Below are 12,928 nucleotides of genomic sequence, written 5' to 3'. Positions count from 1 at the left end.
GTACTATAAATGGGCCAAGGACTTTAAGCCACTAATATAATCTATCCTTTAATGTGTGTTACGAGTAAAAACAGAAACATATACACTTGCATTGCATGCACAAAGCTTATCCTTATTATTTTGTTTCACATATTTATTTTGTAATATTGTCATTTTATATACTAAAATAAAAGGCTTAGATCAAATAGATAGACGTTAATTAGATAGAGAGAAAAAAATGGGAGATTATGTATCAAATGGAAGTTCAAATTCGTGCGTTAAAATCCCAGAAATTAAGTTTACCAAGCTTTTCATCAATGGAGAATTTGTGGATTCCTTTTCAGGTCAATTAATTCTTACATATATATACCTTATTTTTAATTTCAATTATCTATGATTATCAACCTTTATTTATTCTTGAATATTATGTCTTAGATTACTTTTTATGCATTATATTAACTCTAATTAGCTAGTTTGTCAATGAATCTATTGAGTGTTGAAACCCATATTAGTCTCAATTTTGAGTGTCCCACATTAGAGAAAAAGAAAATATATATGATTTGATTTCACTTTATAAGATAGAGGATCGAAGTTACTATTACTGTTGCCAATTGATTTTAGTATGGAACCTCCTTGGACCGGGCCTTATTTGTGAATCGAACTCTCCTCCTTCATGTGATTCATTAGATTATCCCCATTCTCAAACTTGACTTGTGTAGCTCTGCTCTTACTTTTAAGACCAACTGATTTAGTAGGGTTGTTCTTTAATATGAGGAGGAAAGTTGAGCTATGTAAAATTATAACCATTACCTATTGAATTAGACTCTTAAAATTTATTCTTCATTATATATGGCTATAAGCATGTATGTAAGGCCCTGTTATCTTCACCTTTCAAAAATAATATTAAGTAAAAAAAAAATAATATTAAATAAAATAATTTCAGTTCAGCAAAAATAAGGTAAAGGCCTTGTTTGGCAAATAGCTGTTGGCGGTTGGCTGTTGGCTGGTTCACTTGGCTTGTTTGACCAGTTGGAATGTTTGGATGTTTATAATGGCTTTTGAAATTGGCTGTTTATAAAAGTGTTTGGTAAATTAATTGTTGGTTGTTGGCTGTTTATTAGATAATTTGTGGGCCAACAAGCCAAAAGCCATTAAAAAAGCTACTCAAAGCAGCTTTTTTATTTTGGCTTAAAAGCCGGCTTTTTCGCTGGCTAAAAAGCCAATTACCAAACACATTTTTTTGGCTGTTTGACTACATAAAAAAGTCAAAAGCCAAAAGCTATCCAAAAAGCCAATTACCAAACATGGCCAAAGAGAACGGGCCTAACAGTGATTAATAAAAACATTACAGGAAAAACCTTAGAGACAATTGATCCAAGAAATGGTGAAATGATAGCAAAGGTGGCTGAAGGAGATAAAGAAGATGTTGATTTGGCCGTCAAAGCAGCTCGAAAAGCCTTCGATCACGGGCCTTGGCCTCGAATGTCCGGATATGTTAGTATTGCTTAAAGAACATAGTTAAAGAACATTATTATGTTAGTATGTAACAATGTAACATGATCATTTGATTTATAATTCCTACAATATTTAGGAAAGGGGAAGGGTGATGATGAAATTCGCAGACTTAATCGAGGAGCATATAGAAGAACTTGCTGCATTAGATACAATGGATGCAGGAAAACTCTTTGGATCAGGGAAGGCCCTTGACATCCCTGGAGCAGCTCGCTGCCTACGATACTATGCAGGAGCCGCGGATAAAATCCATGGTGAGACGTTAAAGATGTCACGTTCGATGCAGGGGTACACCCTAAGGGAGCCTATAGGTGTTGTTGGCCACATCATTCCATGGAATTTTCCGACTACTATGTTTTTTCTTAAGGTGGCTCCTTCGTTAGCTGTTGGCTGTACTATGGTGGTTAAGCCTTCTGAGAAAACTCCACTCTCCGCTCTTTACTATGCTCATCTTTCGAAGTTGGTAAGCCAATAACATATACTTCAATTCGTACTATGTATCATGTATGAGACTACAGACTACTTTTTATTTGAAAAAGGTAGTAATGTAAATGGAATTTGATTTAGGACATACTGAGGTCTTGAGTATGTAACACTTTAAGGCGACATTACAAACTAAGCTAGGTGATGTTTACAAAACGAAACAAGTTAAATTGAATTAGTACTTGAACAAGTATTCTGTTAATTTTCTCTGTTATGTGTTTATATGGTGTGTTTGAGTAGGCTGGAGTACCAGAGGGAGTGCTAAATGTTGTGAATGGATATGGACATACTGCCGGAGCTGCAATGTCATCACATATGGACATCGATAAAGTATGTACAGTTTGATTTTTAGATACTTAGTAGATACTAGTTACTTATCATGCATCAGATCAAATTGTGAGAAAATGGCTGATTTTGATCTTTCTTGTTCAGTTAAGTTTTACAGGATCTCCTGAAGTGGGGCGCCTTGTGATGCAAGCAGCTGCAACAAGCAACTTAAAACCTGTTACCCTGGAACTAGGAGGGAAATCCCCTCTAATCATATTTGATGATGCCGATATTGATGCTGCAACTGACCTTGCTCTTCAGGGCTGCCTCTATAATAAGGCATAATAATCTAAGAGATGTTGATTTGTGTTGAATCCCATTGTAGCCCACTTATGAGTGTCCCACATTGGAGAAAGAGGAGAGATGGTTTCACTTTATAAGGTAGAGGAGTACCTCCTATTATTGCCAATTGGTTTTAGTATGGAAGCTCCAAAGCCTTGTTTGTGGACCTAACTCTCCTCCTCCTTGTTCGGGTTGCCCAGGCCCATTTCATATTGTTTCGAAATTTAACAATTTGTAATGGTTGTCCTGTTTTTTTTAGCAATGATTTTAAGTATGTTTTCATCTTTGTTTGTTTAGGGTGAAATTTGCGTGGCAGGATCCCGTGTTCTTGTTCAAGAAGGGATATACGAGGAAATGAAAAGAAAACTAGCAGAAAAGGCTAAATCTTGGGTTGTTGGTGATCCATTTCACCCTAATGTTCAACAAGGACCTCAGGTGGATGACTTGTTTTGCATCGATCATTACTACACTTATTACTAGCTGCACTCCATGTTGCCGTAATCGATTTCCTATGAAAAATTTACTTTTTACCACTTTGCAGGTTGACAGGAAGCAATTTGAGAGAGTGCTTTCATATATCAAGAGAGGAAAAGAAGAAGGCGCTGATTTATTAGTTGGAGGCGAGCCTTGTGGTGAAAAGGGATACTACATTGCCCCAACGATATTCTCTGATGTCAAGGTAATTTTGCTAAGCTAGCTAGCCTTGTCAAGTAAACGTGTCATCGCAAACTAAACATACCGCATACACTAAGAATTACTATTAGGGTCCATTCCAATACATATGTTGTGATGAGCATATTTTTGTTGACAAGGACTTAGCTTATTTGTGCATAAATTTATGAGGTTGGTCTCTAATTTAATCACAATTTTTACAGGACGGTATGCAGATAGCAAAGGATGAAATTTTCGGGCCTGTCATGTCTTTGATGAAGTTCAAGTGAGTTTAGTATATGAATTTCCAAAAGGTTTATACATCTTAAATGAAAAATTAAAAAGGTGACACCCTAAATCAATACTAATAAATTATGGTAGAAATTAATCATGCATTGTTTTCTTGTGAGAAATTACAGGACTGTAGATGATGCAATACAAAGAGCAAATGCTACAAGGTATGGGTTAGCAGCTGGGATCATGACAAAGAATATAGACATTGCTAACACCGTTTCACGGTCAATTCGTGCTGGTACCATATGGATCAATTGCTACTTTGGCTTTGATTGCGATGCTCCGACTGGCGGGTATAAAATGAGTGGCTTTGGGAGAGAATCAGGACTTGATGGCTTATATATTTACACTCAAGTCAAATCTGTTGTTACCCCTCTTAACAACTCCCCTTGGCTGTAAAACAATGTAAAACAAGGTATAAAATAAATAAGGTTTTTATCGATGACAATTGAAGAGCTTACGTTTTCTTATTTTGTTAGTGATTTCATCACTGCATGCGTCGAACAATTTTAAGGGGCATGGGTGACACGTGCCTCAGCAAAATGTAAATTTTCGGTTCGAGTCTATTACGTGCTCTACTAAAATACGAAGTGTATACAAGTAAAGTAAGTTACTGAATAACTGAATTGTACATTCACATGGAAAAGACTCAAAAGAGTCCTAAATGACACAAGTGAAATGAGCAGATAACTTCAAATTGGGCTTTTGACAAATTGGGCCTAGTTATACGTCTATTTCATCAGATTGAACCCATATTAATATTATGTACAAAATTCTTAATTAATTCCCATAACTTTGGAAAATTCCTCAATACTACCATCACCATATGCATACAATGCCAAACAAAAAAAAAAAAAAAAAAAAAAAAAACCAAAATTTCCATGAAAATAAATTAAACTAAACTCCATTAATCAAATAAGCAAAATTCTTATATTGTACATAAAAGTGTGTATTATACTTCGTTTTTTATTATTATTAATCTATGTGTTTATTTTACTTTTTTTTTTTAATCTAAGTGTTTATTATACTTTTTTTTAAGCTCATAGTATATTGGTGATAAGATAAACACTGTCTTAAGCTTATTGTGATACAATAAAAGAAATTTTAATTATTTTTATATATAAACATTAATATATTAACATCAAAATTCAACTTTAATTCTCCTCAAAAAAAAAAAAAAAAAAAAAAAAAAATCAACTTTAATTAGTACAAAGTTGTGATAAAAGCCCGATCGAGCTTCCTTGATTTCAAGAAAAAAAGGTTGTGATAGTAGCAATGTTTATGTAGGTTTGCTCAAAGTTATGCAAAAAAAAATTAAGGTCTAAAAATTCATACCCAAGAACGGGCAACTAATTGTCCCATACCATGGTTGTTAGCCGTTTCGCACATAAAAAATATACACCATATATATTTAAGACTTCCTAGTAGAAGTTGCAGGCCCTTGAAGAGAATCAAACATTATGTAATTTTGGATCTACCAGCTCAAATTATAACAAGAATATGGTTTGGTAATTTGTCCTTTTCATTCATTTAATTAGGTGCCGTTCAAAATGAAGTAATTACAAGCTGGGAATATGTATTGTAGTGAAGTTTGTTACATATGGCCTCATAACAGTATATTTCGTATATAATTATAAATGGTCATTACATATATAGTACATACTACATACATAAATTATTATATTTTGGTTGTTATCACTAGAAAAGATTAATAAATTATTAAATGAAAAATTAAGGAATAGAAGTTCTCATAAAGTCTAATAAGTGCAGATAAGTTTAAACAAATTCAGATAAGTTAAAATAAATTCAGATAAGCTTAGATAAGTAGAATTAAGATAAATAAAACACATTCTAATTAATCGTTCTACAGTTGATTTACGGAGGTATAGAAGTGAAAGTCAACCCATTGACTGTTTATATTTTAGCTTACACAATAAGTAATTATGCAGTATTAAATTCATTAATCTTAGATATTCTAATATGATAGTACTTACCCGTCAAAAAAAAAATATGATAGTACTTAAAAAAATGTTTTTAGTACTCTTCATGGAGGCCATATCTTAGGCAGATCAACTTCATTAATTTTGACTAAGTAACTTATTATATCCCTTTCCAATCAAACAAACATTATATATTCATACGGCATACTATAGTTGATTTACTTTTGTAGAAGTACAATTATGTAGTTCATATCTCTTAGCATTATGTACGAGTTTTAAAAACGTTACAGTTGATAGTTTAAGATTAAAGTATACATCGTTTGTTGTACACAAATATATTCGTAGTTCGTTTATTTCTACACGCAAAATTATTAATTGCTTAAACATAGCCATGGGTCCCCTAGCTTTCTAGGGACTACATTCAACAAATTCTAATTAACAATAATATAATATCGCAAGCCAAAGTATTGCAACCAAAAGATCGAATTAAAGGAATAATTTGTGGTTATCTTATCATGCATATCGTGACACTAATATTTTATAATATATTTTAATTTTAAAGAAGGCGGTGTTGACTGATTTTACGCCAGCTAATGAAACTTATTAGTAGTTTGGATATATATATAATAGATCATAAACAAGCAAAGTTATTAGGCTGCACGTACCCTAGCTACACAAAAACACAAAGAAATAATTATGGGTGATATGTCAAAAGAAAGTTCGGAATCATGTGACTTCCAAATTCCAGAGATCAAATTTACAAAACTTTTTATCAATGGAGAATTTGTCGATGCAATTTCGGGTTAGTATGTCTATATTTGTAGTATTTTCTCTTAAATTCGATTTATTATTTACCTTTTACGACTCTCTGTACACCTAAACTAAAAAAAGAGTCTAGGTCGGTCCAAGAATGTTATCGACTAATTAATTAATGATGCTATGCAGGAAAAAGTTTCGAGACAATCGATCCGAGGAATGGTGAAGTGATAGCGAGTGTAGCCGAGGGAGATAAGGAAGATATAGATTTGGCTGTTAAGGTTGCTCGTGAAGCCTTCGACCATGGACCATGGCCTCGTATGTCTGGATATGTAAGTGCTAAAAGTTTATGATTGACTTTTGATAAAACCAACATAAAGTGCTTGTCTATTAAAAGGTTGACTCTAACCTTTAATTTTGTACCTTGGTGTATACGGAGTATATATCTTTTAATTACGGTGGTAAAGTAATGGAATCTGATTAGAGGCGAAGGTGCCCTAGCTAAATGATATTAGCGTGGATGTTATTTATTGTTTGTGAATTTTCAATCAAATTATTAGTCAAAAGTTATACCTATAAGGGTTATAAGACTACAAAATTATGTTATGAATTGTTTCTTTCATGACAATATGAGATTATTACTAGAGCAATCAAACGTGTTGTGTTGTGTCATAATTGTGTTTGTTTTGGCCTGTCGTATTGCACCTACATACATCATGTTTTCTCAATTTTGTGTTCATATCATGTCGATTTCAATTGTATTATCGTGATCTAATTTTCACTCTTCTCGTGATTATTAGGATAGGGGAAGGGTGATGATGAAATTTGCGGATTTAATCGAGGAACACGTGGAAGAACTAGCAGCGTTGGATTCAATAGATGCAGGCAAACTCTTTACAATGGGGAAGGTCTTGGACATCCCAGGTGCATCTCACTGCTTACGGTACTACGCAGGAGCAGCAGATAAAATCCATGGAGAGACGTTGAAGTTGTCACGTGCGATGCAGGGGTACACCCTAAGAGAGCCAATTGGGGTTGTGGGCCACATCATACCATGGAACTACCCAACCACCATGTTTTTCTTAAAGGTGGCTCCAGCCCTAGCTGCTGGGTGCACCATGGTGGTTAAGCCGGCCGAGCAAACCCCGCTTTCGGCTCTTTATTATGCTCATCTTTCCAAGTTGGTAAGCCAATACCAGTATACCACATAACAATACTTCATACAAGTACTTCATAATAAACACTATATTTTAGTTTGATTATTGCTACTACTTTCTCACCTTTAGAGATTTGTGTTGTGGTATAATTAGACCGTCTATATTATATTTCCTAGCTATATTATAAGGCTCTATATACTAAACAGTATGTTGAGATAATACTGTAACTCATAGAAAACGATCATTTAAAGAAATTCAAGGTACTTCTAGCTTTAATAATTCTACTTAATTTAATTTGTAGAAGTGGTTTTGACATGACGAAAGTAGGAATTATGAAGGAGGGTTTTTTGCAAACTGAAAAACATGCTGGTTGAATTGTTTTTAGCAAAATTTCTAATAAGTTGTAAGCTGATCACATGAATACCTTTCAACTAAAACTAAAATAAATAAAAAAAATATGCTTAAAATAAATGCTACTAGTATGGTAAACAATTTGTTGTCGTAGTCGTAGACTCGTAGGAGTAAGGTATGCAAATTTTTTATAAAGGTTGTTCCTATGTTATAGCTGACTAAAGTTTCTATCTTATACGTAAGAATATGAAACTATATGATCGATCAGAGTATTAAATTAATAGCTTTGAATAATTGCGATTCGTTCAAATTTAAAATAGCTTATAATTACACCATTATTAGATTTATCATACGTAATGTTGTTAACTTATACCTATATTGTATTCTCGGATATTTACATATTGTATTTATATTATTCATAATTTGTACAAATAATATCCTTTTTAGAATTTATTATTTTCATTCTTAATTTATGTATGTCTATCATTTAAATCTTCCTTTCTAATGGATGGTAATTAAACAGGCTGGTGTTCCTGATGGAGTGATAAATGTTGTGAATGGATTCGGAGAAACTGCTGGTGCTGCGGTCGCCTCTCATATGGACATTGACAAAGTATGTAAAAACTTCATGATACTCTTTACTCGTGTCATGTAGTAATTCTTAGGTATTCCGTAATATTCAAGTCTTTTAATTTACCTAATAACTTTTAATGTCTCACAATATAACGTTATTGATAAAATGGTCTAAATGAATGGAAAAGTGTTGCATTACTTATAATATATACTTCATATTTCCAAAAACAGTAATGATTTGTGATTGGTTTTACTTTTAATACTCGTATAATGTTTGGACTGAGAGGTACCGATCATAGTGTAATTATTTTCGTAATTATGCAGATAAGCTTCACAGGATCAGCAGAGGTAGGACGCCTTATAATGCAAGCAGCCGCGACAAGCAACTTAAAACCAGTCTCACTAGAACTTGGAGGAAAATCCCCTCTCATCATATTTGATGATGCTGATGCTGATGTTGCAGCTGAGCTTGCTCTTCAAGGTTGCATGTTTAATAAGGTACATTCACTTAATTAATTTTAATAAGCACGGTTTTAATTAATCAAACAACTTTATCGTCTCAAATTAAGAGTTACAACAAAAATGTGTCGTTGAACATATCGTGGATGTTATATAGTCCTAATTGGAATTATTTCAGGGAGAAATTTGTGTGGCTAGTACTCGTATTCTTGTTCAAGAAGGAATTTACGACGAGGTTGCAAAGAAATTGACAGAAAAGGCTAAATCTTGGGTTGTTGGTGATCCCTTTGATCCTAAAGTTCGACAAGGACCTCAGGTAACTTTGATACTATATTGCATTGTCTTGTACTGCAGTAGAAATCATATACTCATTAATGTTAATAATGTGATTGAGATTTCTTCTTTATGATGTAGGTTGATAAGAAACAATTTGAGAGAGTACTTTCTTACATTCGAAAAGGCAAAGAAGAAGGCGCTGAGTTACTAGCTGGTGGTGATCGTCATGGTGAAAAGGGGTATTATATTTGCCCAACCATTTTCTCTGATGTCAAGGTAACATTTTGAAGTTTTATTTTCTTAATTTAGTAATGCTAATTTTAAAAAATATAGTAAGTTAGCTTAATTATATATCTTGTCAAAAAAGCTTAATTATATAAGACTTTAGTTTCTAATTCTGCCTCCAATTTCTTCAGGATGATATGCAAATAGCAACGGATGAAATTTTTGGCCCTGTCATGTCTTTGATGAAGTTCAAGTAAGCTTTATCCACGCATATTTTTATATGATTTTTTTTTTAACACAAGTAAAATGTTTGAATGATATGCGTAAGATGTAATATTCTAATAGATGTAACATTTTAATAGGAACATTTTAAAAAAAGTGCTAGTACGTAACATTGTATTTGGCGTGACTTTAATTCTTAGCTAATCATTGGGTGTACTTTCAAACTAAAGTTATGTTGTCTTGGTGCAATTGGCAGAACCGTTGAAGAAGGAATACAAAGAGCAAATGCTACAAGATATGGACTAGCAGCTGGGATAGTAACCAAGAACATAGACATTGCTAACACAGTCTCACGGTCGATTCGGGCCGGAACCATTTGGATCAATTGCTACTTTGGGTTTGATTATGATGCACCTTTCGGAGGATACAAAATGAGCGGATTTGGGAGAGAACATGGACTTGATGGCCTCTATATGTACACCCAAGTTAAGTCTGTTGTCACTCCTATTTACAACTCCCCTTGGCTCTAAGCTTCTAAATTATCAATGTGAACTCGAAGAAGTTACATGTTTCCTTTTGTTTATTTGCGTAATTATATTTGTATAATGTTATTGAGTGGTACGTAATTTGTGGAAATTATATTCTGTAATATTTTAACTCTTTTATTAATGATGATTTTTAATTAGGTGTTTATTTGCTAAATATGACAATTAACCCATTTGTTTTGATACAAGTTACGTCATAAAATGTTATCTTCCAGATGAGTAAAAGACCACATTGGTTACTAAGTCCAACCAATAGGCCCAAAACTAGACTATGAGGACATTGACAAATAGTATATTCAAATTAGCCTTAAGACTCTAATGTTTGAATCGGGTCGTGTAAAATTATAAAATTAGATCCGAATTATTTAAGACCAGGTCAATATCAATTACAAATTAAGTGATTTGTTTAATTATACAATCAGGTTGGGTCGAATTCAGATTTGATCATTTATTTTCATTTGTTCTAATTTGGTCAAAGTTCAAGTCATAATCCATGTTTAATACCCCATGCATATCAAATTCCGATTTCATCATTTTTTTCATTTGATCTAATTGGGTCATTTTTCAGTCATAAAGCTCAAAATCTATGTTTAACGCCCCCAAATTGTTAGGTCAATTCAGATCAAATAAGAGAATAAAAATGAATCAATCAATTCAAAAAAATAACACAACCAACAAATCACAAATTATTTACTTACTTTTCATTCATCAATCAAACATTACACCATACACATAAACCCTAAACTCTTTTAATCACAAGAACAACAAATCATCATCATCAACTAAAGAACACCAACACAATCAAATCATTTCCCAGATTTTCCCCTAAGTTTAACACCAAGAACTCTCTCCATTTTAGCAAGAACCATATGATTAGGAACAGCTTTACCATTCTCATACTCCTGAACAACCTGAGGTCTTTCATTGATCTGCTTCGCTAACTCAGCTTGACTCATCTTCTTCTCAATCCTCGCCTTCTGAATCGCCAATCTCACCTCAGTCCCCACCTTAGCAAGCGCAGCTGGTTCAGTCTCCTCGTCGAGTTTCCGCGCATTGACAACCGTCGCAGGGGCCTTCTTGTTAGTTCCTGCGACGGCTTTCTTGACGGTTTCGACGGGTTTGCCGGAGCGTAGAGCTTGGTTGACTGCCTTCGGGTCGCGGAGGTCTTGGGTTTTGGGTCGGGTTTTGTGGATGACGACGGGCTCCCAGTCTTGAGAGATCGGGCCGGATGATCGGGTTGGCATTGTTGTGGAGGATTCTAGAGAGGAGAGAGAATTTGATTTGAATTTGAGTGTATTTTTTGATGGGGTTTTTTTGAAAGGATTTTGAAGATGGAGAGAGAAAAAGATGGTGGGTTTTTATAGAGGTAAGGGTGTCTGGAAGGTTTTTGGAGAAATGGGGGGAGATTTTTTTGGTGGTTAGAGGATGGTAGAAGGTTCTAGGTAGTAGAAAGTCTAGAAGGTGGGAATAAACATGGGCACGGGCCGTGCCGGCTCCGCGGCGGGCCGTGCCGTGCCTGAAATTGGCACACCCCAACCCACGGCACGGCCCACGTGCCTTGCGGGCCGTGCCGGGCCACGGGCCAAACCGTGCCACCTTTTTTTTTTTTTTTTAATAAATGAAAAAAAAAAGAAATAAACGATATATATTTTTTTAAGTACAACTTAATATATGTGATTAATTTATGTTTATGTTAATGTTAATATATTTTGTTTTCATTTTTTGAACAACTTTATTTTAATTTAGGTTATATAAATTATTTATCTAATTAATAATTATGTTTAAGTTTATTTAAACAAATAAAAACAATTTTATTAATTTAGCAAAAAAACAACAATGCATATAATAAAAAAAAAATACGAGTGCAATAATCCGAAAACACAATAAATTGAAGAATAACTTATTTTATTATATGACGGACCGTGTCTGGCTCGTGCCGTGCCGGGCCGTGCCACGTGCCGTGCCAGCGTGCCGTGCCGGCGAGTCGTGCCAGCGTGCTGGCCCACGTGCCGCCCGCCGTGCCACGTGCCATGCCCGTGCCAAAATCCAGAAAATTGTTCACGGCCCACGACCCACAGGTGGGCCGTCGTGCCGTGCCGGAGTCGTGCCGTGCCGGAGTCGTGCCAGGCCCGTGCCGGCACGGCCCGTGCCCATGTTTAGGTGGGAATGTGGGATGTTGTGGGCTGGGTTTTTGCTATTTTGGGGAGGTCTCTTGGGGATCAAGCAAAAGGGTACAATGTGAATTTTTTTTTATTTTTTTTTTAGGGGAGAGGTTAATGAGTTTTCAAAGATTTGTTTTTTTTAATACTCTCTTCTCTGTTTATAAATATTTGGTTCATTTTTTATGTGCGGAGTTTAAGGAGAATTTGAAGAAAGTAATAACATATGGAGATAGTGAGGTTAGTGGAAGATAAACTAGAGTAGAGAGGATCAAAACGTAATAAAATATAATTCTACTGGGTCCTACTAGTTGATAAAAATGAATTAAATATTGTATAATTTTTCCAAATAAGGAAACAGAGAAATTATTTAAAAATGGCTGAAAATCGAAAGTAGAGCAAGTATTTAGAAACAAAGGGAGTACTCCCTTCATGTAGAGGTGATCATCATTGGCCCGGTCCGCTAGCCCAACCCGGACTAACCCGGAAAAGTGCGAGTTTAGACAAGGCTAAAAATGCATTTTTAGTTCAAAATCCGAGTTGGCTCGGAAAAACCTAAAAACCCCGTTTGACCCGATAAGTCCAACACTGTTTAACGGGTTTGGGTAATGGGTATAAGATATTATGCACGGGTTCGGCACAATCCAACTTTTGATACTTCTACCTCAATGTTCCTATTTATTTATTTCTTCCTAACATTTTTTTATGAGTCAAATTTTGAAAAATTTAACCACAAA

The 12,928-nt window shown here is 34.5% G+C and overlaps 2 protein-coding genes and 1 pseudogene across 2 annotated transcripts; 2 read left to right on the top strand and 1 right to left on the bottom strand.

Moving 5' to 3' along the window:
• Nucleotides 1-88: 88 nt before the first annotated feature.
• On the top strand, nucleotides 89-3,976 carry LOC145610241 (aldehyde dehydrogenase family 2 member C4-like). Its single transcript, XM_081665539.1, has 9 exons — nucleotides 89-323; nucleotides 1,331-1,473; nucleotides 1,571-1,954; nucleotides 2,215-2,304; nucleotides 2,407-2,580; nucleotides 2,881-3,018; nucleotides 3,125-3,262; nucleotides 3,459-3,520; nucleotides 3,654-3,976. The coding sequence occupies exons 1-9, from the start codon at nucleotides 218-220 to the stop codon at nucleotides 3,925-3,927; spliced, it is 1,509 nt and encodes a 502-aa protein (XP_081521665.1). The 5' UTR covers nucleotides 89-217; the 3' UTR covers nucleotides 3,928-3,976.
• A 2,188-nt stretch (nucleotides 3,977-6,164) lies between these two features.
• On the top strand, nucleotides 6,165-10,017 carry LOC145610294 (aldehyde dehydrogenase family 2 member C4-like). The gene is made up of 9 exons (XM_081665616.1): nucleotides 6,165-6,270; nucleotides 6,414-6,556; nucleotides 7,025-7,408; nucleotides 8,256-8,345; nucleotides 8,630-8,803; nucleotides 8,943-9,080; nucleotides 9,179-9,316; nucleotides 9,457-9,518; nucleotides 9,744-10,017. The coding sequence occupies exons 1-9, from the start codon at nucleotides 6,165-6,167 to the stop codon at nucleotides 10,015-10,017; spliced, it is 1,509 nt and encodes a 502-aa protein (XP_081521742.1).
• An 802-nt stretch (nucleotides 10,018-10,819) lies between these two features.
• Nucleotides 10,820-11,341, bottom strand: LOC145612105 (multiprotein-bridging factor 1c pseudogene; annotated as a pseudogene).
• Nucleotides 11,342-12,928: the final 1,587 nt, after the last annotated feature.

This window comes from Chenopodium album, chromosome 24 (genome assembly GCF_948465745.1).
Source record: "Chenopodium album chromosome 24, dcCheAlbu1.1, whole genome shotgun sequence".
In the NCBI taxonomy this organism is placed as follows: Eukaryota; Viridiplantae; Streptophyta; class Magnoliopsida; order Caryophyllales; family Amaranthaceae; genus Chenopodium; species Chenopodium album.
This window is presented reverse-complemented; position numbering and strand designations above follow the sequence as displayed.

Bases quoted from the DNA above. Each gene is read 5' to 3' on its own strand.
- LOC145610241 (XM_081665539.1), top strand. From the start codon at position 218: ATGGGAGATTATGTATCAAATGGAAGTTCAAATTCGTGCGTTAAAATC. The intron at 1,474-1,570 runs GTTAGTATTGCT...TACAATATTTAG, and splicing joins GGCCTCGAATGTCCGGATAT to GAAAGGGGAAGGGTGATGAT. The intron at 3,019-3,124 runs GTGGATGACTTG...ACCACTTTGCAG, and splicing joins ATGTTCAACAAGGACCTCAG to GTTGACAGGAAGCAATTTGA.
- LOC145610294 (XM_081665616.1), top strand. From the start codon at position 6,165: ATGGGTGATATGTCAAAAGAAAGTTCGGAATCATGTGACTTCCAAATT. The intron at 6,557-7,024 runs GTAAGTGCTAAA...CGTGATTATTAG, and splicing joins GGCCTCGTATGTCTGGATAT to GATAGGGGAAGGGTGATGAT. The intron at 9,081-9,178 runs GTAACTTTGATA...TTTATGATGTAG, and splicing joins AAGTTCGACAAGGACCTCAG to GTTGATAAGAAACAATTTGA.